The sequence below is a fragment of the Melanerpes formicivorus genome, unplaced genomic scaffold, assembly GCF_026170545.1.
Source record: "Melanerpes formicivorus ecotype bairdi unplaced genomic scaffold, bMelFor1.0.p_v2 SCAF_33, whole genome shotgun sequence".
NCBI classification, from domain to species: Eukaryota; Metazoa; Chordata; class Aves; order Piciformes; family Picidae; genus Melanerpes; species Melanerpes formicivorus.
In genome coordinates, this window is record NW_027142385.1 from 1,215,136 (window position 1) to 1,240,137 (window position 25,002).

The window sequence follows — 25,002 nt, forward strand, 5'->3', positions numbered from 1 at the left end:
AACACCTCCAGGGAGGGGGCATCCATGCTGGCTGCAGGTATGGAGGTGCACACACATCCATGCCTGGGGGCACTGAGCTTTTGGGGATGAGGTTCTGCATTGGGAAAGAGGCTGCCAAGAGCGAGCTGGGGAGCAGAAGGGATCCACAGCATCCACAGGCACTTTTAAGTTCCCTGGACTGTGCTGGAGATAAGAGCATTTACATCTGTTCCTGCAGGCAGCATGACTCTGGCTATTTATTTATTTATTTCCCGATTGTATCTGATACAGCCTCAGCGAGTAATTGAGTGTTTGAGAGTGAAAAATTATCTCTCCAGCTTGGCCCTTATCTTGACAGCAAAGCAGCACTTTTAATTTAATTTTGTTCAGAGCATGTGGGTAACAAATCCCACTAATCGCTGGGCTGTCGCCCTCCGCATGGTAACGAGCCTCTTGTTTCCCAGGAAGCGCAACACAAGCGTGGGGCTGGAGGAGAGCAGGAGGAGGGCAAGGGCTTGGTGATGCCTGGGAAATGAAGATGCCTTTCCCTGCTGATGCTCAGCACAGCTCTGACATGCTGGGGTTGGCTCCCGGCTGGAGCAGTGGGAGTTGGATTTCAATCTCTGAAGGGGACCTACAGGATGGCTAAGGAGGGACTGTTTGGAAGGGCCTGCAGTGAGAGGATGAGAGGCGATGGTTTGAAACTGGGGCAGGGGAGGTTTAGGTATCACAGTAGCACTTAGGTTGGAAAGGACCTCGAGGATCATCGAGTCCAACCTATCAACACAGACCCCATGACTAGACCATGGCACCAAGTGCCACGTCCAATCTCCCCTTGAACACCTCCAGGGTCGATGACTCAACCACCTCCCTGGGCAACCCGTTCCAATGACGAATGACTCGCTCGGTGAAGAACTTCCTCCTCACCTCGAGTCTAAACCTCCCCTGGTGCAGCTTGAGACTGTGTCCCCTTGTTCTGGTGCTGGTTGCCTGGGAGAAGAGGCCAACCCCTTCCTGGCTACAACCACCCTTCAGGTAGTTGTAGAGGGCAATGAGGTCACCCCTGAGCCTCCTCTTCTCCAGGCTAAACAATCCCAGCTCCCTCAGCCTCTCCTCATAGGGCTTGTGCTCAAGGCCTCTCCCCAGCCTTGTTGCCCTTCTCTGGACACGCTCAAGTGTTTCGATGTCCTTCTTAAACTGAGGGGCCCAGAACTGGACACAGTACTCAAGGTGTGGCCTAACCAAAGCAGAGTACAGGGGCACTATGACCTCCCTGCTCCTGCTGGCCACACTATTCCTAATGCAGGCCAGGATGCTATTGGCCCTCCTGGCCACCTGGGCACACTGCTGGCTCCTATTCAGGTGGCTGTCGATCAGCACACCCAGGTCCCTCTCTGTTTGGGAGCTCTCCAGCCACTCCGACCCCAGCCTGTAGCTCTGCATGGGATTACCGTAGCCAAAGTGCAGCACTCGGCACTTGGACTTGTTGAATGCCATCCCATTGGACTCTGCCCATCTGTCCAGTCGGTCGAGGTCCCTCTGCAGAGCCTTTCTACCCTCTAACTGACTAACACCTGCCCCCAGCTTTGTGTCATCTGCAAACTTGACAGCAGCAGGCTGGACAGCAGAGGTCAGTTCTTCACAATGAGAGTGTTGAGATACTGGAACAGCTTGCCCAGGGATGTGATTGAGGCCCCATCCCTGCAGACATTCAAGGTCAGACTTGATGTGACCCTAGACAGCATTCTCTAGTTGGAGGTATCCCTGCTGACTGTAGGGGGAGTGGACATGACCACCTGTGAGGGTCCCTTCCCACCTAAACCATTCTATATGATTCTGTGACTTATGGAGCATTTGGCTGTTGGAGCATCCTCTTTCCATGTTCCCTGCACAACTGGAACCTAACAAGGATCGAGAGGGGCTCTGGGTGGGTTTCATGTGCTGACACAGTGCCTGCTTGCTCTGCAAGCAAAGCCAGCCATCATGCAAAAGCACCACATTTGTCTACTTGCTGGAAAACCAGCATCTGTGACAGAGCTCCTGAGAGCTGAGAAAGGTCAGGATGGAACAGGATCCCTCATCAGCACCACAGCCCTGGGGGATTGCAGGGGCCTGGGAACGGATGTACCTTGGTGTTCTGGCAGGTAAAGATCAGACTTGTGCCGTGGAGGTATCTCATCCTCAGAGACATGAGGAGCTTCTGGTTGCATGGGACCTTGGTTGTACCCTCTGGGGTGCTTTTCCCTAGCCTCACAGAGAGCAGAACATTTCCACATGCCATGAACCAGGCACCAGCACTGAGCCCTCTGTCCTTCCCTGGAGCAAAAGGCTGTGTGCCCCTTCCTGGGGAAGCTGGGACACAGCCAGCTGACCACACAAGAGGAAGACAGGCATGGGGCTGCCAGCACCAGCAGGAAGGGAGAAGGCTCCTTGAGCACAGACAGCACAAGGCACAGACAGACTCATTACTCCTTCTTGCTACTGCAGGCAACCCAAATCAACACGTTTACTTTATCGCCTTTCATCTCCCATTCGATTCCCAGTGGCATCTCTCCCAGTCTGAAGGCTGCTGGCTCAGCCAGCCCGATCCAGAGCAGACCCAGGGGGAGCATTCTCTGAGGAGTGTGGCAGAGATGGGGCAACGCTGCCCACGGTGTTTGCTCAGCCCCAGCAAGGCTGGGGGGGGACTGGCAGAGCAGGGAGAGGGGTACCCACATTTCCTTCTGCATTTCGTTTAGCTCCCCATGAAATACTAAATGTCTGCTGCCTCCGGAGACAGGAGAGGATCAAAGAGAAGCTTCTTCGTGTGTAACAGACTCCGAATACCTAATACTCCCTTATAAAAGACCTTGTTTTAAACACCAAATACAGAGGCAGATCAAAGCTCAGCTTCCCATTTCTCTAACAGCCCTCTGCAGACTTGGCCAGGCAGCAGGGCACACACCGTGCACACACACACGGCTGACAGAGCCAAGCTACACAACTGGACCCTGCTGGTTTGGCTAAGCCATCACCACAGGCTATGGAAACTGCTGGCTGAATTATTTGTGGAGCCCTCAGGAAAGGAGCAACCCAAAATCATGTCCTGCATGCCCTGGGGTGATAGGGACCTCTCCTGGGAAAGCAGCAGGTTGCTGGGATGCAAAAGTACCACCTGAATGGAAGCTATCAATGCAAACAGAGTGAGGCATTTCCCTCCTGCCCTTTTAACAGGCTGCAACTGAGGTGAGGCCAAGGGGGTTGAAATGATCCAAGACCCAAGCATGGAGGAGTGGGCTCAGGATGCTCAAGCTCAGGTTGAAACAGATGCCAGAGTGCTTGAAGAGCAGCAGCTGGCTAAGGATAGAGTCATAGAATGGTGGGGGTTGGAAGTGACCTCTGGGAGATCATTGGAAGAAGTGGAGTCACCATCACTGCAGGTGTTTAGAAGGAGACTGGATGAGGCACTTGGTGCCATGGTTTAGTTGATTAGATGGTGTTGGGTGAGAGGTTGCACTTGATGATCTCAAAGGTCTTTTCCAACCTGGTTAATTCTATTCTCTTCTATCTAGTCCATCTTCCCTGCTAGAGCAGGGTCACCCACAGCAGCTTGTCCAGGATCACAACATCCAGGTCGGTTTGGAATCTCTCCAGAGAAGGAGACACCACAACCTCTCTGGGCAGCCTGCTCCAGCTCCAGGGAAAGCAAAACAGCTTTCCCTCATACTTAAGACATCTGATGACAGATCCCAGCTGTCTCAACAGCATCACTTTGTGCTTGCTCCTGGGGCTCTGCTTTGTATCTGGGTTTCCAGCAGCTCTCTGTACCTGATCTTTCTGTCTGGCTGGAGGAAGCAAGATCAGCCCCAGTGGCTCACAGTAGCCACAGGGACCCTTCTGCAGGTTCCAGGGGCTGAGACAATGGACCTCTGGCAGGTTCATGGGGCTCAGACAACAGCTGGGTGGTAGTAAGATGCAGAAGCACTTCAGGTTTTGAGATGAATCAGGATGCCCAGCTCCTCACAAGCTCTCTACAGGACATCAATACTTTCCCTGCCTCAGATGCCCCTAACCCACGCAGCTGCTCAGCATCCACCCTGCAGACCTGATGTGATACCAATTTACTCTTTGTTTAGCCCTTGCAGACCTTCTCCTAGAAGGGGCTTTAAAGTAGCAGGAATGTTTCTGTGTCCTGAAGAAGAAGAGAGAGGTTGGGGGAGGCTCACTCATGTCTCCACCAGTGAGCCAGAAGGGCTCATTAGCTTCACCAAGCCTGTGATGAGCCATGCAGCACAGAGCTTGGGGGTCATTGCACCACTACAGGGAACCTGCTGCAGCCTTGGACTTCTGATACTACTTTTTAACTGCCCTTCCATCTTCCTCTCTCTCTGAATAGCCACCACACTGCATCACAGTACATTAGAGGTTGGAAGGGACCTCCAGAGATGGTCGACCCCCCTGGTAAAGCAGGAGCACCCTGGGTAGTCTGGCATCAGGCAGGCACTGCATGGGACCTGGGGTCAGAGATGCAAAGTCAGAAGAGAAGATGAATGTATTTTGTTGAGCAGGGGACAACCACCACCCTGCAAGCAAAGGGAATGGAGCAGAAGCAATAGTGAGGTGCTGGTCTCTTCTCCACAGTATCAAATGACAGAACCAGAGGAAATGGCCTGAAATTGTGCCAGGGGAGGCTTAGATTGAGGAGATTTAGATGGAGTGTTAGGAACAATTTCTTTATGGGCATTGGAACAGTCTGCCCAGGGAGGTGCTGGAGTCACCATCCCTGGGGATGTTCAAAAACCTTCTAGACATGGCACTTTGGGACATGGTTTAGTGGCCATGGTGTTGGGTTGATGGCTGGACTTGATGACATTAGATGTCTTTTCCAGCCAAAACAATTCCATGATTCCAAGCAAGGTTTGTGCTCAGGGCTCTTTCCTTTAGAACTCCAAGGGGGATTGCACTGGAAACATCTCAGGCTGCTCAGAAGAGGAACTGAGTAAGTAACAAGGCTTGATATCACCAGTGATGGGCAGCTGGTGATATGGGTTAGCATCTCTGCAACACTGACAGGTTCTCTGTCAGAGACTTTAGCACTGATGAGAGGTGTGATGGCCGACAGCCTCAGAGCCAGGAGCCATCTGCGTACCACAGCCAGCATGCAAGGAGATTCCTATGCCTCCCAAGTCTCCCAGGGGAGTGGGAAAGGGGAAAGCCAGCCCTCAGGGCAAGCAGACAAATCTGCCATGAACAGGCTGTAAGAAAAACTTACTTGAGGCAAATTTTGTGGAGTCAGTAACGAGGGTGAGAAGGAAGAAGCAAACCAATCATCCCCGGCCCTACAGCCTCCCAGTGTGGAGCTCTGCGTGGCCTCTCTCAGGACTTGCTTCACTTGGGAAAGCAGGACAAGTCCAAGCTCCCCTGGGACTGCACCCCAGCACTGCCATTCAGAACAGAGGTCACACTGACCCACCAAAAAGCAGCAGAGGCCTGATTGCTGGTGTGGGCACACAGCTATGGTGAAGAAGAGGGATGCCTTGCTGAAGGAGGTCATGAACAGAGGACTGCAGCATGATCCAGCTCCCCAGAGACACCAGAGACCAGCAGTGCCTCTCCCAGCTCAAATCCCAGCAATGGGGCTGAGCACAACAGCAGACAAGGACCAAGTCTCCACAGAAAAGTCTCTGATTATTTCTTACACTCTCCCCCACCCCTACCTTCCCTGGAGACTTTCCAAAAGCAGAGGGACATAAGTATAAGGGGATCTCACAGACCTAAAAGCCACAGACATGTGTGCTGTGATGTGGAATGGTGTGCTGGGACCACAGAATGTGATGCCTTGGCTCTCTCTGCTTCTGTGCCTGGCCTGATCAGATTCACTTCATGTATTGCAGGACTGAAACCCAGACATCAACAGATCTGCTGCTCCTCAGCTACCAGAACAAGCTCTCCCTCACTCAACAGTCACCTATGGGAATGTTCTTCTAAAGCACCTTGACAAGGAACTATGAAACCTGTGATCTTTCTTCTACAGGAGACACACAAAGCCCACAACCACTTAACCAGCTGGCTTCAACAAAGTCCAATCAACCCACACACCACCTAAGTGGAAACTTCCCATCACATGGGCTGGGATCAATGCCTTGACAATAGCAGTAATGAGGCTCAATGCTGTAAAAGCTAATTCAAGGAAAGAAACCCTGAGCAACTTCTCTCCTTGGACCTCATAACTGTCTCACAGCACCTTCAACGACACAGAACCATGGTGAAATCGATGTGGGGCCATCATTGTTAGAATTAAGCATATCTGACGAGGCATCCCTCTCTATTAGAGTTATGATCTCATCCAGTTATGGATCTTTGCTGAACTTGTAATTATGAGTTTGGTTCTGTGGCTTCCCACTAAGCTATTGCTTTCCTTCCACAAGGGAGAGGAGAGTCAATGAAAGGATAATGGAAAATTCCTTTTCAAGGACGCAGAGATAGCAAAACATAGCCAGACAGGAGGGGAAATACAATGGGGGCTTTCTGCAAGCCAATTCCCTTGGTCAGCCACCACCAGCCAGGAACAAACCAGGTTCCCACAGCATCGCTCCAGCGCCGGTGGAGATCTAACAGCCAGCGCCGCGCAGCTGCGTGGCGCAGCGCTTCCTCCTGAATTCCCTTCAAACCCAGCCATCAAAGCTGCCCAGGTGAACAACAGCTCATTCAAAGGAAAAGAAAAGAATTCTTCCCATTTATCCATTCTTTTATATGTGCCCTACAAGGAAGCTTAAACAAACAGCCCAGAGCCAACACATATGTCAATAAGAACGGCTTTGTACCCAGCATCCAGCAGGAGCGTGTTCAGAGAGCACCTGACCTCAAGGGGAAGGGTGTTGAGGCAGAGAGAAAGCAAAGGTTTCTCTGCTTTTCATTAAAATACAGTTTTCCACACCTTGCTCATGCATTGTCTTCCCCTTCCCTTGAGGTAGCTGAATAAACCCCAAACTTCCATGACTTTGCAAAGCACTGAAGGACTTTCACACCCAGCTGGTATTTCAGAAGAACTCCTGGAAACAAAACCTGCTTCAGCACTTGGGGATTTTTCCCCCCTGCACCAGTAACTTCTCAGGATCGTTGTTTGTGTCCCTGGCAGGAGCTTAGGAAGTGTGGGTTAGAGAAGTGGACAGTGAGGTGGTTTGAGAAATGGCTGAAGGATGGAGCTCAGAGGGTTGCTCAGAGTCCAACTGGAGGCTTATGGCTAGTAGTGTACCCCAAGGGTCGCTACTGGGTCCAGTCTTGTTCACCAGCTTCATCAATGACCTGGATGGAGCAGACCCTCAGCAGGTATACTGATGATACAAAACTGGGAGGAGTGGCTGACACTGAAGCAAGCTCTGCTGCCATTCAGTGAGACCTAGAGAGGCTGGAGAGTTGGTCAGAGGTGAGCCTCATGAAGGTCAACAAGGGCAAGTGTAAAGTCCTGCACTTGGGGAGGAAAAAACCCCTGCACCAGTACAGATTACAGTATGACCTGCTGAAAAATAGCTCCAAGAAGAAGGACCTGGGAGTGCTGGTGGACTGCAAGTTCCCCATGAGTCATCAGTGGACAAGGAAGGTCAACGGTATCTCAAGGTGTCATCAAGTCAAGGAAGATTCTCCTTGCTTCTTACTCTGCCCTAGTCAGGCCACATCTGGAGTACTGTGTCCAGTACTGGTCTTCCCAGTTCAAGAGAGACAGGGAACTCTGGAGAGACTCCAACAGTGGCTACAAAGATGCTGAAGGAATTTGAGCTTCACTGTGAGCATGAAAGGCTGAGAGACCTGGGGCTGTTGAGCCTGGAGGAAAGCAGCCTGGGAGGGAATCTGATCAATGCTCAGAAAGAGCTAAAGAATGGGGAGCAAGAGGATGGGGCCTGAGTCTTTTTGGTGATGCCCAGTGACAGCACAGAGAGCAATAGCAACAAACTGGAACTCAGAAGGTTCTGCCTGAATGTGAGGAGAAAATTATTTGCTGGGAAGATGCTGGAGCCATGGAGTAGGTTGCCCAGAGAGGCTGTGGAGCCTCCTTCTCCAGAGAGATTCCAAACCCACCTGGGCACTGGAGTCCTGGGCAACCTGCTGTGGGTCAACCTGCTTTAGCAGATGGTTTGGACTGGGTAATCTCCAGAGGCCCCTTCCAACCTCCACCATGCTAGGACTCTGTGCCTCTGTTTCCAGCCCAGCCAAGTTCACACATCATTCCTTCCTTCTCTCACACCATTTTCCCTTAACCCAGCTAGGTTCATGCTGCAACAGGTACCTCACAAATTCTCTCCCCTCTTTTCACCCGAAGCTCTGTCTAAACTTGGTGAGAATTTCTCACAGTTCTAAACCAACATGAAAAAGAGCAAAATAAAACCTGAATCCCCTGCCTTTCAGCAGGCACAATCACACTGCAGCCCTGAGCATGCCTGTGTTTATTCCCACGTGCAATCACCAAGCTGATCAAAGGCACTCAGGTGATTCCACATTTAAATAAAGATGTTGCCAGCTTTTATTGGAAATCCTGATCACTGACACAAATAAGGCCAGACATGCTGTGGTGGGAGCAGGCATCCTTCTGGTGTGCTGCCCTTTGCCCATGCCTGGATTAAGGCAGCAAACAACTGGAAGGAGCAGACCCACAGGGTAATTTCTCAATTGCTTCCCCATGTTGTTATTTCCTGACAGTGATTTTACAAATGCAGCAGCAGCAAGGTTTGTCATGTCCTCCACAAAACAGCCTAGGCTGAGGGAGAATTGTGTCCACTCTGGGGCCCTCAACACAAGAACAACACAGGCCTGATGGAGAGGGCCCAGAGGAAGACTTCAAAGACAAGTAATGGACTGGAGCACCTCTCTTACATGGAAGGGCTGAGAGAGCTGAGGTTGTTAACCTGGAGAAGAGAAGGTTTTGGGGAGACATTATAGCAGCCTTCCAATACCTGAAGAGGGCTACAAGAAAGCTGTGAATGGACTATTTACAAGAACAAAGGGCAACAGTTTTAAGCTAAATGAGGGCAGATTTAGATTGGACATTAGGAGGAAGTTCTTTACTATGAGGGAGGTGGAACACTGGAACAGGATGCCCAGGGAGGTGATGAAGGCCCCATCGCTGGAGACACTGAAGTTCAAACTTGATGGGGCTCTGATATAGTTAGGGATGTTCCTGCTGACTGCAGAGGGATTGGACTAGGTGACCTCTAGAGGTCCCTTCCAACCCAGTGCATTCTAGAACTCTGCTGAGGGTCCTCAACAAAAATGATTCAGCACAACGTGACCGAAAATGTGGACACTAATTTCACACTGTGGATATTTCAGTTTCTCAGTTCCTCTAACTCATTAAAAACGCCTGAAGGGACTCCAGTCTACAAATCCCTGCCCCAACCCTCATCTTGAATTTGTTCCTTTTAATTGCCTTTGTGCTCAGAGGAAATTTCTGTCCGGCAGATGCTTTGCATGGCAAATAAAGGTAGAAAACAGGAGTTTGGAGCAAGGAATTGCCAAGGTGCCCACTCCTGACAGCTGCACTATTGCCAGGATGATGAGGGACAGTCACCACCTGCCAGTGCAGCTCTAGAGATGTGCCAGGGCATGTGTAATCTAACTGACACTAGGAATTAGCAAAGAAACCCAGAACCTCAGCAGCATCACCAGGAAATGCCATTTACAGATGCTGCACGGTGCTGCAGCACACAAACAGCACATCTGGGGCTGTCCTTACCTAGACTCAGGCAGCATCACCCATGGAAGCAGTCAAGGTGCCCAACCACTTTTTCCCCCTCTTACAGCCCTGTGCATCACTGCTGCCTGTGCCATTCTGTACCTTTGCTGCGTCTCCGGCTGCGGTACTGCTCGGTGTAGAAGGTGAGCTGGGTTTCATCATCCGCCTCCGAGCCCGAGTTGCCTTTGGCACGGCCAAACCCTATCCCACCTGCAAGCAACAGAGAGGAAAACATCAGCCCTGACAGCTGAGATACACAGCAGCAGAAGGGGCAGCTGGGAGCTCCTGGATTTGGCCATCAGGCACAGCTCCCAGCCCAGGGGCTCTGCTTGGGGCCACCAGAAGCAACCAGGGACTTCTGCCACTCGTGATTTCACTGGTTGCTTATTGCCCTTGTCAAGAAGCAAAACCCCATGGTGCCAATTGTGCTGTGAAGGCAAGAAGTTATTTTCTACCCCATGGAAGTGGACTAGACACAAGGAAGGAATTTTTCACACTGAAGATGGTGAAACACTGGCACAAGTTGCCCAGAGAGGTGGTAGATGTCCCATCCCAGCTCAGATTGTCTGGGGCTCTGAGCAGTTGCAGCTATCCCTCCTGACTGTAGGAGGTTTGGGCTGGATGACTTTGAAAGGTCTTTTCCAACACAAAGCATTCCATGGATGTATTTTACAAACATACTGTGATGCACTTACAAAGAAAACCTCTGGATGCAGGAGCTGCTACCCCCAAGCACAGCTACATGATCAAGTATGGGGAATGTGAGGTGTCTGAGCAACCCCAGCAGAGACAAGCAGTGCAGGGGGAAGAGAGTACTGGGGGAACACTCAGAACCTTGCTGCATGGCTTCCCTCTCTCAGCACCCACTTTGGCCCTTCCACTCTGCCAGCTCACCATAGACTCATAGCATTATTTAGGCTGGAAAAGATCTTCCAGGTCATTGAGTCTAACCATTAACCCTACTCTACCAAGTCCACCACTAAGCAATATCCCCCAACATCACATCTACATGGCTTTTAAATGCCCCCAGGGATGGTGACTCCAGCACCTCCCTGGGCAGCCTGTTCCAATACCTGACAACTCTTTCAGTCATTTTTTGTTTGTTTTGTGTCTAATATCCAGCTTAAGCCTCCCCTGGTTCAGCTTGAGGCCATTTCCTCTCATTCTATCACTTGTAACTTGGGAGAAGAGACCCACACCCACCTCACAACAACCTCCCTTTAGGGAGCTGTAGAGAGAATGAAGACCAGTAGGCACATCTCTGCAGTGATTGGTATTGATAGCCATGGCAAGGAGCAGGGCTGGCCCAGGGTTTATCCAGCATCTCCCTCCTGGAGCTGGAACAGTGCAGGATGCTGGAGAAGCTCAGCTTGCTTCACCTGCCAGAACCACCACGGACACTCTAAAAATCACTGCAGACTGCAACTGGCAGAAGTCCTTCAATCCTTGCAGTGTTTAAAGCAAAGAGGCCTCTGGGGGTTGACAGTGGCCCTTTAAACTGCCATTAAAATACTTTACTGTTTTTAAAAACCCCTTTATTCTAGGCAGAAGCACAATTTCCCCACTTCTTGGCAGGGGAACAGAAAACGAGCAGCATCTTCTGCCCTCTGAAATCCTTAATCACGGTGCTGAGAGGAGGCTGGCAGAGCCAGAGGGACGCCAGGAGCTCAGCACGTGGCTCCTGCCCTGTGCATGCCCAGAACTAGCCAGGCAGTGCCCTGGGGGGTGTCTCAACAGGGAGTTAGGAAGAGGCTCTCCCAGCTCTTTTCCTCCTGAAAGCCACAGGAGGGATTGGTGCTTGCACAAAGTTGCAAAGCTGCACAGATGTTTAGTGCCTGGACATGGGTTCTGGAGTCTTACAGTCTCACACCCCAAACCACAACCAGCCCCTTTTAAGACCCCATATCACAACAGCCAATATCACTATGTACCCACACTCAGGAACTAGGGTTTTGAAGGGCACAGCAGAGTGGTAAGACCAGTGAAGCTTATTCTCATCAGTGAGGAAAATCTTAATTAACTTCAGCTTCTAATGCAGGCTCTTGGGCAACCAGCCAAGGCTTCAGCTCTGCTGCATGTCCCCTTCTCCCATCAAGCAGGGACTTCCTTTTTGTTGCTGGCAATGACCAACTCTGGGAGACAGACAGCAGCTATGGGAGAGTTTTCACCCTGGAGGCTCAGCAGAAGAATCTGGTCTGACTGGGGGAAGGACCTGGACACTGCTTGCATATCCCTCTGCCACCTTGCCTGAGAAGAAGTCTCATGAAGAGCAGCTGAGAGACCTGGGGTTGTTCAGCCTGGATAAGAAAAGTCTGAGAGAAGACCTCATTGCTTCCTACAACTCCCTGAAAGGAGGCTGCAGTGAGGTGGGAGCTGGTCTCTCCTCCCTAGTATTAAGAAATGGGATGAGAGGAAATGGCCTCAAGTTGCACCAGGACAGGTTTAGGTTGGAGATTAGGAAAAGCTTCTTTCCTGCAAGAGTGGTGAGGCACTGGAACAAGCTGCCCAGGGAGGCAGAGGAGTCACCATCCAAGGAGATGATCCAAAGATGTGCAGACATGGCACCTGGAGACATGGTTTAATAGACATGGTGGTGTTGGGTTGATGATTGGACTCGGTGACCTTAGAGGGCTTTTCCAACCAAAACAATTCTATGACTCTATGAGCCAGACTCGGTCCTTCTTGTGCAGGCAGAGGGCTAGGGGTGGCCAGAGACAGAGATCTCTGGTGTGAGCTCAACTCTTGCACCCTGCTGAGGTGACCAGTCAGCCAGTGAAGGCAATGGGCAGCCACGCAGGCAGCAGCTGTTCCACTAGCCACCATGCTAGCCCCCCCTGGCCACTCTGTGTTAGTTTGCAGGCTGCATCTCAGTGATGGATGGCGCTGACATGTTAAATTACTCAGGCTGGATGTCTTGGGAGAGCTGGTGACAGCGATATTGCATTTTGTGATTACCCAGCACTGCGCAGGATGTATAAATACAGCAGTTGGGAGACCCAGCACTGGTCCCCCCCAGCCCGCAGCGGAAACGTCTCCTCTGACCCAACACGTGGTGGCAGAGGTCAGCCCGGAAACATAAGCCTAGGGCAAAGAAACAGCTGCCAGGGATGTGTTTTTATCCCCTTGTGCTATCAAGGTTGCTGCAATGCATCTTGGTGGTGGTTTTAGGGCTCATGGAGCCCCACCAAGCCAGCCTGTAGGATGCAGCAGTGCTGATCATCAGCTGATCCCACCATGGGCCTGATTCCATGTTTAACTGTCCCAAATATCTTGCTGAAGCAGACCTGCAAGATGCTCACACTTGGGGCAACATCTCCTGCACCAATTCCAACAATCAGCCCTGATGGCAGGGGGACATGGGGCTGAGGGATGCCCATGGGCAGGGCTGAGGGCTGCCTATGCTATGGCCAAAGATGCTTACAGCAGAAAGCACTGACATGCAGCACACTGGAGATGAACAGAAAGAGCATCCAACTAAACCCAAGCAACCTGGAGAAAAACAAGAAGAGCATCCAAGTCACCATCCCTGGAGGTGTTCAAGAGGGGATTTGACATGGCACTTGGTGCCATGGTTTAGTAGTCATGAGGTCTTGGGTGACAGGTTGGACTTGATGATGTCTGAGGTCTCTTCAAACCATATCGATTCTATGATTCTAAACCCAAGCAACCCAGAGATGAACAGGAAGAGCATCCAACTAAACCCAAGCAACCCTGGCAGCATTCCTTTCCTCTTATATATATATATATGTAAATAAAGAGAGAAACCTACCAAGTAACAGAAAAAAGATCCTAATCTCCATGACCAATTGCAAAGCAGAACTGAATCATAGAATCAAAGTTGGAGAAGACCTTCAAAATCATCAAGACCTTCAAAATCATCAAGACCACCACTAAGCCATATCCCCCAGCACCACATCTGGGTAGCTTTCAAGCACACCCATGGATGGTGACTCCACCACCTCCCTGGCCAGCCTGTTCCAATGCCTGACAACCATTTCAGCGTAGAAATGTGTCCCAATGTCCAGCCTAAACCACCCCTGATGCAGCTTGAGGCCATTTCCTCTTGTTCTATCACTGGCAGAGACCAACCCCCACCTCACTCCCACCTTTCTTCAGGGAGTTGGAGAGAGGGAGAAGGTCTCCCCTCAGCCTCCTTTTCTCCAGGCTGAACAACCTCAGTTCCATCAGCTCCTCACAACCTCTGCTTTCTCTGGGATGAACAAGATGCTTAAATGGGAGAGGAAAGACAAACAGCAACCCACTGGCAAGTGTCTCCAACAGCTTCCCCAAGGAGCTACACCCCCTTTACACCCAGTTTAATCCTATTATATAGGAGTTGGGGGAAGAAAGCTCCCCCTCCTCGCCCGCGTTCCCTCCTCCTGCCCCACCGCCTGGTGGAACCAGGCGGTGGGGCAGGAGGAGGGAGCGCGGGCGAGGAGGGGGAGCTCAAGGAGAGGGAGCTCAAGGAATATACTCTCACTTCTAATCCTGTTTGCAGATTTACAAGCTCGTTAATCCCTTCAAATAGATCCACAGCTCAGCTCGGCATCGGGGCAGGGCTCTCAGTGTTAATTCAACAGGGAGCAAGGCGGAGTGCCAAGGCTACCACCTCTCCCCCTGGTGTAATTAAAGGTGCTAGCAGCCAATGCTAAATGGGAAGGCAAGGAAATGAAATTCAGGAATTAAAGGAGCTCTGTCATCCCCAAAGAGATTTTTGTTAGCTAGTCCTGTGTCCAGTTCTGGGCCCCTCAGTTTAAGAAGGACATTGAGACACTTGAAGGTGTCCAGTGAAGGGCAACGAGGCTGAGGAGAGGCCTCAAGCACAGCCCTGTGAGGAGAGGCTGAGGGAGCTGGGGTTGCTTAGCCTGGAGAAGAGGAGGCTCAGGGGAGACCTTATTGCTCTCTACAACTACCTGAAGGGGTGTTTGAGCCAGGTGGGGCTTGGTCTCTTCTCCCAGGCAACCAGCACCAGAACAAGAAGACACCATCTCAAGCTGCACCAGGGGAAGTTTAGGCTCTAGGTGAGAAGTTCTTCCCAGAGGGAGTTGTTAGGCATGGGAATGTGCTGCCCAGGCAGGTGGTGGAGTCCCCATCCCTGGTAGGTGTTCAAGAGGGGATTGGATGTGGCACTTGGTGCCATGGTTTAGTCATGAGGTCTGTGGTGTCAGGTTGGACTTGATGATCTTTGGGGCCTCTTCCAACGTTGGTGATTCTGTGAGTCTCTGACCCTGTGATTTTGGTTGCTGCTGCTGCTGTTAAAGGTGTGGTTTTGTCATTGAAAAGGGGAAAAATAAAGTGATATTTTAGATCTCTACCCCAAAGCCAAAGAGGTGAGAGAGCATCTCAGCAACAACTGTGGAAGCAAAATGAATCAAAAGGGTATTAAAAATAAAGAAATAGGTAACAGGAGTTACTTAAGAAGTAACAGGAGATACTTAATCCCTCCAAGGGGGATCTTATAATAGAACTAGGACACAACAATCCACGGGCTGGAACCCCCTCTGCTGTGAGGCCAGGCTGAAAGACTTGGGATTGTTCAGCCTGGAGAAGAAAAGGGTTCAAGGAGACCCTCTTGTGGCTTTTCAGGACTTAATGAGGTCAATAAGAAAGATGGGGACAGACTTTTTTTGCAGGGCCTGTTGCGACAGGGCAAGGGGCAATGGTTTGAACTAAAAGAGGGAGATTCAAAGCAGAGAGAAAGAAAGAGTTTTTGACACTGAGGGTTGTGAGACCCTGGCTCAGGCTACCTAGAGAGGTGGTAGATGTCCCATCCCTAGAACCATTCCAGGTCAGACTGCTGGGGCTCTAAGCAAACTGCTCCAGTCGAAGATGTCCCTGCTGCCTGCAGGGGTTTGGCCTAGATGACCTTTGAGGTCCTCCCCTCCAGAAAAAAAGGGACAATCCCAGCACAAACTGCAGTGTTAAAGACCCACATCCTCCCTGCTTGACTGTGTTTAGTTCTCTTCACATTTGCCTGCCTTGTGTGACAGAGCCTCCTGGTACTCACAAGCCCCTTTCCCCCCAGGCTTCCCAGCAAATTCAGATGAGGAATTTCCTCTCCCCATCCCCAGCATTGCAGCCAGCTCTGTCCACCAAGGGCTGGCAGGGTGATGGACAATTAGCTAAGTGGAAATCTTCACTTTAATTAATTTATCCTCAAAATAGAGCACCAGTCAACTGAAAAGCCAAATGAAAGAGAAATTAGATGTAGTCTTTTAGGGAGGAAAATAAAATATGCAAACATTTCCTTTTGAAATGTATCCAGGCAAGGCAAAAATGGAAAAGGAAGGGGAAAAAAAAAGCCCTTCACAGACAAAATGCTCTGCTCTGGTTTGTGGTTGCATCAGGGACACACACACACACTTTGGCTTCAGCTGCTGGAAATGCTTTCTCCTCACTGATCTTCCCTTTGCCTTCTGCCTATGCCCCAAAACCTCACCAGGGCAGGTGGGGCAACAACCAGACAACAGCCTCAAGGCTTCCATCATGAAAAGCAGGGATCACCCTGATCTCACCTGGCAGCCTTTGCACGGGTGTGAAGTACTCACCAAGGGACAGCTCAAGGAGCTGGATGTGATGTTTTGACTTGGATCACAGAATGATCAACTCCCAGCATGGTGGGGGTTGGAAGGGACCTCTGGAGATCAGGTCCAACACGCCTGCTAAAGCACGTTTGCCTAGATCAGAGTGTACAGGAATGAATCCAGGTGGGGTTTGAAAGCCTCCAGAGAATTAGACTCCACCACCTCTCTGGGCAGCCTCTGGCTAAATGAAAGCTCCCAGCTGAACCCCAGAAGAGTGTACAGGAATGAATCCAGGTGGGTTTTGAGAAGCTCAAGAGTAGGGGTTTCCACAACCTCTCTAGATGAATGAAAGCTCCCAGCTGAACTCCAAAAGAGTGTCATCAGCTAAGTGTGATGTTCCACAAGCATCACAGGACAGATGGGCAGAGCAATGGGAAGCAAAGATGTCCTGCCAAAGGCAGACCATGGGCAAGCCCAGCCAACCACATCTCCCCCATCCCTCCACCCCTCCCGGATGACTTTGGATAACTTCAAGGCACAGCCACGAACCTCTAAAAGACAAGAAGCTGCAGCCATGGCAAACAGGCAGAAGGATCTGTTCATGCCTTATTTATTCTCAAAGCCAGGGTGCTTTTAAAGGCCTACCCCAGGAGAGGGCACCAGTCCCCCTCTCTGCACAACCCAGCCACCCCCCAAGGCCACCACCCTAGCCCTGCACCCCCACATCCCCCCCCACCCTTGGGGGTGGGTGTGCATGGTAGTCCATGAGTCCAGCCTGCATCCTATGTCCCTCTCCCCACATAATTTCTTAGTTTGAGCCCCAGCCTAATGCAGCCAGGTGGGGATGCTCCAGGTACCAGCCTGGCTGCATTTTGGGAAGCAGTAAATGCAGATCCTCTCAAACCCAGTCTCAGTGGGTCAGCCCTCAGTGGAGATCTCCTCCTTGCAGCCCACCCTTCCTGCACCTCAGCTCTTACCATCTTTGCTCTGCCTCCATTATTTATAAGCTCTAAATGTGCTTCACTCGATCAAAGTGTTTGGGGAGAAAGTTTGTATGAAAGAGGCATTAGACAAAATGAAGTTATATATGGTGTGGGAAGGGAAGAGGGTGGTGTGGGGCTGGTTTTTCCTTCTTCTTTTTTTTTTTCCCCTCAAGTCAATGTTCTTGGCAAAACCTGACCTTTCCCAGAGCTGTTAGAAACACTTAGCCCAGAATCAGATTTAATGACGAGCAATAGGCAGCAGTTTAAAAGCACTTAGTGCAGGGAAGCGAAGCAAGGCAAAGCTACACACATTTCATAGAGTCAGAGAATGGTTTGGGTTGGAAGGGGCCCTGAAGATCATCTAGTTCAACACCTCCACCCCTGTCATAGGCAGGGACACCTTGCACTAGACCATGTTTCTCCAGCCTCATCCCACCTGGCCTTGAATACCTCCATTGAGCAAGCATCCATGACCTCCCTTGGCAACCTGTTCCAGTGTCTCACCACCCTCACTGTAAAGAATTTCCTTCTAATCCCCAGTCTCAATCTCTCTTCTTCAAGCTTCAACCACTTCCCTCTCATCCTATCACTACAAGCCTTTGTAAAAAGTCCCTCCCCAGCTTTCCAGCAGGTCCCCCTCAGGTACTGGGAGGCAGCCCTAGGATCTCCCCAGACCCTTCTCTTCTACAGGTTGAGCAGCCCTAACTCCCTCAGCCTGTACCCATAGGGGAGGCTCTCGAGCCCTCCAATCTCCTTCGTGGCCTCCTCTGGACCCTCCCCAGCAGTTCCATGTCCGTGTGTCTGGGGTCCGACAAGCAGACGCAGTGTTGCAGGAGGGGTCTCATGAGAAGAGAGCTGAGTGGCAGAATCACCTCACTTGTGTTGGTCACACTTAGAAGCATAGAATTGGTCGGGTTGGAAGAGACCCCAAGGATCAGCCAGTCCCAACCCCCTGCCATGGGCAGGGACACCTCACACTACAGCAGGTTGCTCACAGCCACATCCAGCCTGGCTGCAAAAATCTCTATGGATGAGGCTTCCACCACCTCCCTCTGGGCAACCTGTGCCAGTCCCTCACCAGCCTCATAGGAAAGAACTTCTTCCTAACATCCAATCTCAATCTACCCATTTCTAGTTTTGTTCCATTCCCCCCAGTCCTGTCGCTACCTGACACCCTAAATAGTCCCTCCTCAGCTTTCTTGTAGCCCCCTTCAGATACTAGAAGACCACAAGATGGTCTCCTTGGAGCCTTCTCTTCTCCAGACTGAACAACTCCCTCAGTCTGTCATAGCAAAGCAGCTCCAGCCCTCTGATCATCCTCATGACCCTTCTCTGGACATGCTCCAGAGGGGCTCCAGAACTGAAGTACTCCAGGTAGGGTCTCATCAGAGCAGTGTAGAGGGGGAGAAGCACCTCCCTCAACCTGCTGGCTCTGCTTCTCTTGATGCAGCCCAGGATGTGATCGGCTTTCTGGCTGCAAGTGCATACCGCTGGCTCCTGTTGAGCTTCTCATCCGCCAGCACCCCCAAGCCTTTTTCTTTAGGGCTGCTCTCAAGCCAGTTGGTGCCCAGCCTATATTTGGGATTGCCCCAACCCAGATGCAGGACCTTGCATTTGGTCTTGTTGAACCTCATGAGGTTGCCACTTTAGCCTTTTGTTGGGCTGGGGAGCTAGGTTGGTGATTCTCTGGGTTGGTTTATCCCCTCCTCCTGCCACAGCAGCACTCGTAGCCCTCTCAGCAGGAACATTACAGAGGGAACCTTTTTGCCATGCAGGGCTCCTGCAGGGAGAGCGCTCCAGCTGCAGGCCTCTGATGAGGTTAAGCATTAATTAAATCGACCTGCGAGGCAATAATTACACACAGGCATCCATCAGGCCACCTTGTCACTACCCAGGAACAAAGTTGGATGCAAACTCCATCAGTGGAGCTGTCAGGTGGCTGTTAGAAGGAAATAAATGCATCCCAAATGGACAATTTCATTTAGGGGGGAGGGAAAAAAAAACCCCACCACAACCCCATGGATTGCAAAGGATTAATGAGGCAAAGGGTTTGTGTTTGCAGTTGGATGTAAAATGCAAACATCCTGAGTTGTGATATCAGCCTTTAACCTGAATGTTTGATAGGACTCCCAACTGTTCACCCACCGGAGGGACAATTAGCTGCAGGCTGTAAAACAAAGCCTCCAGCACGGGGGGGAGGGGTGCAGGGAAAGGTGTGGACAAGGCCCCAGCCATGGGCTTTGGGAGCACAAAGAGATTTAACTTTGAAAGGGGAAAAAGGATGGGATGGGGCTGTAGGGAGTGAGAGCTCCCCTGAAGAGACTGGAACTGGTTGTTTTCTGGGGCTGCTCACTGATTTCTGATGATTGAGCCCCTCACTCCAAGAAGGATATTGAGGTGCTGAAGCATGTTCAGAGAAGGACAACAAAGATGCTGAAGGGCCTGGAGAACAGGGCCAGTGAGGAGCAGCTGAGGGAACTGTTCAGTCAGGAGAAAAAGGGGGCAGAGGGGAGACCTTCTTCTTCTCCACAACTCCCTGGAAGGAGCTTGGAGTAATGTGGGGATTGGTTTCTTCTTTCAAGTAGCTAGTGATACCACCACAGGAAATGGTGTCAACTTGCACCAGGAGAGGTTTAGGTTGGATATGATGAACAATTTCTTTCCCAAAAGGGTTGTCAAGCCCTGGAACAGGCTGCCCAGGGCAGTGGTGGAGTCCCCATCCCTGGAGTAATGGAAAAGCTATGGAGATGTGGTGCTGAGGGACGTGGGTGAGTGGTGACCTGGCAGTGCTGAGTAAACAGTTGATGATCTTAATGGTCTCTTCTAACCAGAACGGTTCTATAGTTAGGACCTAACATGGCTTTTGCCAGGGCATGGCAGTGAGGGCTCCCATAGATGGAGACACTCAATGTCACAGTCCTCACCCATTATGCCTTGGGTGATTAAGGCCAGACACATCTCCTCACCATCTCTGACAGCACCAGCAGCCATCTCTAGAGGAGCTGCCAAGAGGAGCAGAGACCCAAGGAAACCACTGTAAGCTGGGCATCAACACTGCAAGCAGCCACCTTGCAGTGAACAGGCACAGAGGCACTTTCCAAGCAAACCCAGGCCCTTCCCTTCCAGCCATAGAATTCCATGTTGGAAGGGACCTCAAGGATCATCTGGTTAAACCTTTCAAAGCAACAGTATAATTTGCCCTTAACTTAGCCATCCTTTTCACTTCTACCAGAGCTGAGCCCCACAGCACAGGGGTGAGGTGAGACATCCCCCGCCCTGCAGCACCCTTGGGACCATTGCAATCACCTCAGCACCACAGCAGTTTGAGATTCTGCCCTGCCCTGGGGCACACTTTGGTATGGTGCAGATGGGGGTTTGAAGGGAGGCAAGGGAAGCCTGAGGAAGTGGGAGATGGAGGGTGCATGGCCCCAGAGATGGGGAACAAGCCAGGCTGGCTCAGAGCCACACTCTGCCCTCATGCAGCCAGGCATTGTGTCTCCTCCTAAGCTCAGCTCTAAGGATTAATTGACTTGCTCCATTAGTGACCAGTAAAGCCTCTTACATTAAAGCAGTTCAAAAGTGAAACAAAAATAAAGCAAACAAAGAAACAAATGGGGCTGGAGCGGGGAGTCAGGGAAACTCCATCAGGCAGACCCTGCGGACCTCAGAGCACCCACCCCACCCACACACTGAAATCCAAGAGAGATCTATTTGAACAACTACTAGAAAACAAACCAAATAATTTAAACCAGTTAAAGAGTCAGAACATTTTCTTCACACTAAATGAATAATTTATGGGCAGAGCTATAATAAAGAAAAAAAAAAAAAGAAAGAAAAAAGCCCTCCCCAGGCCTGTATTGCAGAGAAAAAAAATGTATCCAGAGTAAAAGATCACATTTCAGACTCATAAATAAATGAAAACCAAAACCAACAGTAAATTGAAAGAAAAGTATTTCCTTGCTCTCAGCACCGCCACAAAGATCCACAGTACAGCGGGCAGGCCATGGGCAAGGGGCAATTCTCCTCATTGTCCTTGTAGGGAGCCCAACACCTCCTCTTCCTTTTCCCCAGATGGAAATCTGGACCCAAACCCTCCTCACAGTTTCGGCCCTCCGAGCTTAACCCACAGCCAGCACCATTTTAAGCAGTGATAGCAATAAGAGGAGGCAGCTTCTCTTGCTGAGAGGCCACACGAGGACCAGATCTTGCTCAGGGCTGTTCCAGCCAACCTCCTTCTCTCTGGCAACCACCACCAAGGCTACAAATCAAACTCAGGAGCCTCCAGCACACTTCTCCATGGTACAGCCTTTAGAGCCATGAATGCTGCTCCCACCCTCTGTGTGGTCCCAAATAAAATACTCAAAAAACCCCTTAAGCACTGGGAAAGGGGAAAGAAGAAAGTTCCTAGTGATGTGAGTTACAGACAGAATGAACTTCACCCCATTCTCCAGAACAAAAACCTGCCAAGAAACCATGTTTCACTCCCAGCCTCAGACAGCCAGGTAGCTGGCAGGGACCCTGGACTAGCAGCAGACCTTGATGAGTATACAAGTCTTGTAGATGTGGTGCCTGGGGATGCGGCTTAGTGGTGAACTTGGTAGAGAAGGGTTAATAGCTGGGCTTGATGACCACAAAAGTCTTCTCCAACCTGAATGATTCTGATTCTTATGAAATCCCTGGGTAGGGATGCGAGGCGACACCACCCCCAGGCACCTCCACCAGACCATCCAGCGCTGCATGGGTTTGCCTCTCTTCACCCCACCATGGAGTAGCTCCAGTGTTCCCTGCAGGGCCCTGTCTTCCTCCCCAGCCACATTCCTCTGGACAAGGCCAGACCCAGGGTCACAGCTGGTGACGGTGGCAGCCTTACCTCGCGGCCGGCTCCGGCGTTTCCGTCTGCCCACGGAGGTGCTGCGCAGCGCGGGCTGGAGCTGCCCGATCTCGATGGGCGTGTTGGTGCGGAAGCTCTCCTTGAACTTCTGCATCAGGGACTCCACCGTCTCCTGCGTCACCTCAGGAGCTGCAACACCAGCAAAGGGACTGTGGTTAAAAGAGCACTGGGTCACCATGCTCCCACTGCCCCTACCGCCCTTTCCTTGCAGAGGACAGCCTGAGTTGCACCTGCCCCAGGTTCAGGTCACTGCCAAGGTGGGACAGAGCTGGAAGTCACTCTCTGAAGTCACCCAAAGGAATCCATCTCAGTGCTTCCTGAACCTTGCCAAAGCCACAGAATGTAGAACATTGTGAGTTTGCAGAAAGTGCCTTTTGTTTACTCTGCTGCCCAGCATTTTGGATTATTCCTTCCCTTCTCCCTCATTTACATCCAAGGGCACTTGGAAGCATTGAGCCCTAATCCAGGTTACAGCCTGAGGCGTTCAAAACACACGGGAGCCCTCTCAGCACCGAGCTGGCTTCACATTGGGTTTAACTCTGCCCCAGGAACTCAGAGCTGAACCCCAGACTTGGCAGTCCTTTAGGGATCCAGTACCCTCCATCAGGCAAATTTGGGATTATGAGGTGCTGGGCAAGGCTGAGGTGGGAGCAGGGTGAATGATGCACAGCAGAGCCAGACACAATCCAAGCTCCAGCAGGAATCCTTGGGATCTTCCAGGAGCTGCATTCAAACACCGGGCATCAGCGCCCAAGCTGATGGAATCAGCTTGCAACTGCAACATCCCACGGCACATCACAGCTTGCTAAGCAACTCCTCTCCTTGCTCTCCACCCAATAATGCCAAAAATCCTCCAGGATCGTCCTGTGAAACTCACCGCCCACCTGCACCATGTGCTGGGAAATGATGAAACCACTCACAAAGAGCAAAGGTGAAACTCAGGATCAAAGGTTTGTCCTGCAGGCCACAGAGGTCTCCTAAGTTTAACAAATGGCTTGGTCTCTGTCAGCTCTGTGAATAAATTCATTAGCAGAACACCACCTCTGTCCTGTCTCTATCTGGGGAGCCATGAAATCCCTGTGATTAGCTCCTAAAGTTCCACATGCCTGCAACGGCTGACAGGGATCACAAACCCCACAGCCACCCTGCATCCCACTGGGATAAAGGACAAGTTCGTGCCTTGGAGCTCCTCAGACTGCCAGGAGCTACAGGCTGATGTGTAACCCCACTGCATCTCCTGGATCCAGAGACACATCAGATCTGTATGGGTCCTTGGGCACCCAGTGAGCTCAGGCTGTGTAACTGCTCCAGACCATGGACTCCAATTCCCTTGGCAGCATGGTGCAAGGGTCATTTTAGTACAAAATGAGAAGCTGGCCATGCAGGACCAGGCATTTGTAATCCTAGACAATCAGGAGAGCACCAGAGAGAGGGTGGCCTAAGGGATCAACTGCATTACATCTTCCAGTTATTCAACATCCACCTCTCCCAGGCACCACAGCCCTGAGGTAGAACCCCCCTACATTTCTGGCAGGTGCAAATGGATCCTGCAGTGCTGGATGCCTCAGCAAGCAGCATCACAGAGGAAGAAAAGAAATCAAGGGCAGGGAAAGGTCTCTGAAAAGCATCTAGTCCCACTCTTGGCAGCACACACCCAACCCCCTCCTCTCATGGGGCTGCTCTGAGGCGCAGGGGAAGGAAGCTGAAGCAGCACCGTGAAGCTCAGCACCCTGGGTCTGCGGGGGGAAGCCCATCCCTGCAGCTCCTTCACCCAGGAGCAAGCGTGGCAGGGCCTCCCCAGAACAGATGGTGAGCTCTCTGCACCTCGGGGCTGCGTAGCACATAGCGTCTGCAAGTGGAGCAGGGAGCTGGGGAACCGCGCGGCTGAGCCTTATTTACCGAAAGGAGGCCAGAAGGAGAGCTCGGGGGAGGGGGGATGGGGGAAGGGGAAGGAGAAGGAGGAGGAGGAGTTGGGGGCTCTGCCTTCAGCTACGATGGAACACAGTGAGGTCACAGCTCTCCCGTGGTCCCTATGTGGCGGATGGGAGTCATGGGAGCTGCAGTGAGCGTGCCCCAGCTGGCCACCACGCTTGGCAAATCCACCCAGAAGCATCTGCTCCTGCTTGTCAGGGGAGTGGAAGCCAAAACGAGGGTGGGAGGAAGAGCACCTTTGTGGGGAGAGGGTTGCTGCAGCCCCCAGATATTTGTGATGATGCTACAATTACTCTAGGAATGGGAGCCAAAAGCTGGTGCAGCTCACTGCTCTGCACAGCTCCTGTGCTCCAGCACATTGTTGGCCTCCTCATGCCCCTGAGCTTGGGGCTTTGGAGCAATGAAAGGTAAAACAAACAAGCAAGCAAGCACACAAAGAAGAAGAAAAGAAAAGGAAACAACAAACCCAAACCAAACAAAAACCCCAACCCTTGTCGACATGATCTCAGCAAGTGGAATTTGACACAGCCAACACAGAGAAAGCTCTCACTGACAAATGAAAGGTAGCTGGGCTTCAATTGAATGGGCATCAGGGGTCAAGGATGAAGGAAGAACCCTTCATGCACTGCCAACCGTGACAGAAGGGAAGGAGAAGAAACCAATGCACTGTAACATAATGAGGCAGAGTGCTCAGTGAGGCTGCTTGGACCCAGTTGACTATAGGGGTGTCCACCACATCCATAAAGGAGACACAACTGTCACCTGGGCTTTATAACTGGGCAATTTCCATGGTCAGCCATCTGAGCCTGGACAGCCACGGGCAGGAACTCACTACTGTGCTACCCTGGTGCTCACCACACCCCTAATCTTTTGTTTAGCTTTCGGTTGGCCCTGAAGTGGTCAGGCACATGGACTGGATGACCTTTGTAGGTCCCTTCCAACTGTTCTGCCCTATGCATTCTACATACCCCAGTTCTGTTCTGCTGG

At 51.3% G+C, this 25,002-nt stretch overlaps 1 protein-coding gene across 1 annotated transcript in view; it reads right to left on the reverse strand.

Annotated features, from left to right (window-relative positions):
• ASTN2 (astrotactin 2) overlaps window positions 1–25,002 on the reverse strand; it is a 438,091-nt gene that overhangs the window by 269,422 nt on the left and 143,667 nt on the right. Inside the window, exons 4-5 of the mRNA XM_068155636.1 lie at window positions 22,063–22,212; window positions 9,788–9,895 (exon numbers count right to left, since the gene is read on the reverse strand). Of these exons, the coding sequence (XP_068011737.1) occupies window positions 9,788–9,895; window positions 22,063–22,212 (258 nt within the window). The remainder of the gene's footprint in view (window positions 1–9,787; window positions 9,896–22,062; window positions 22,213–25,002) is intronic.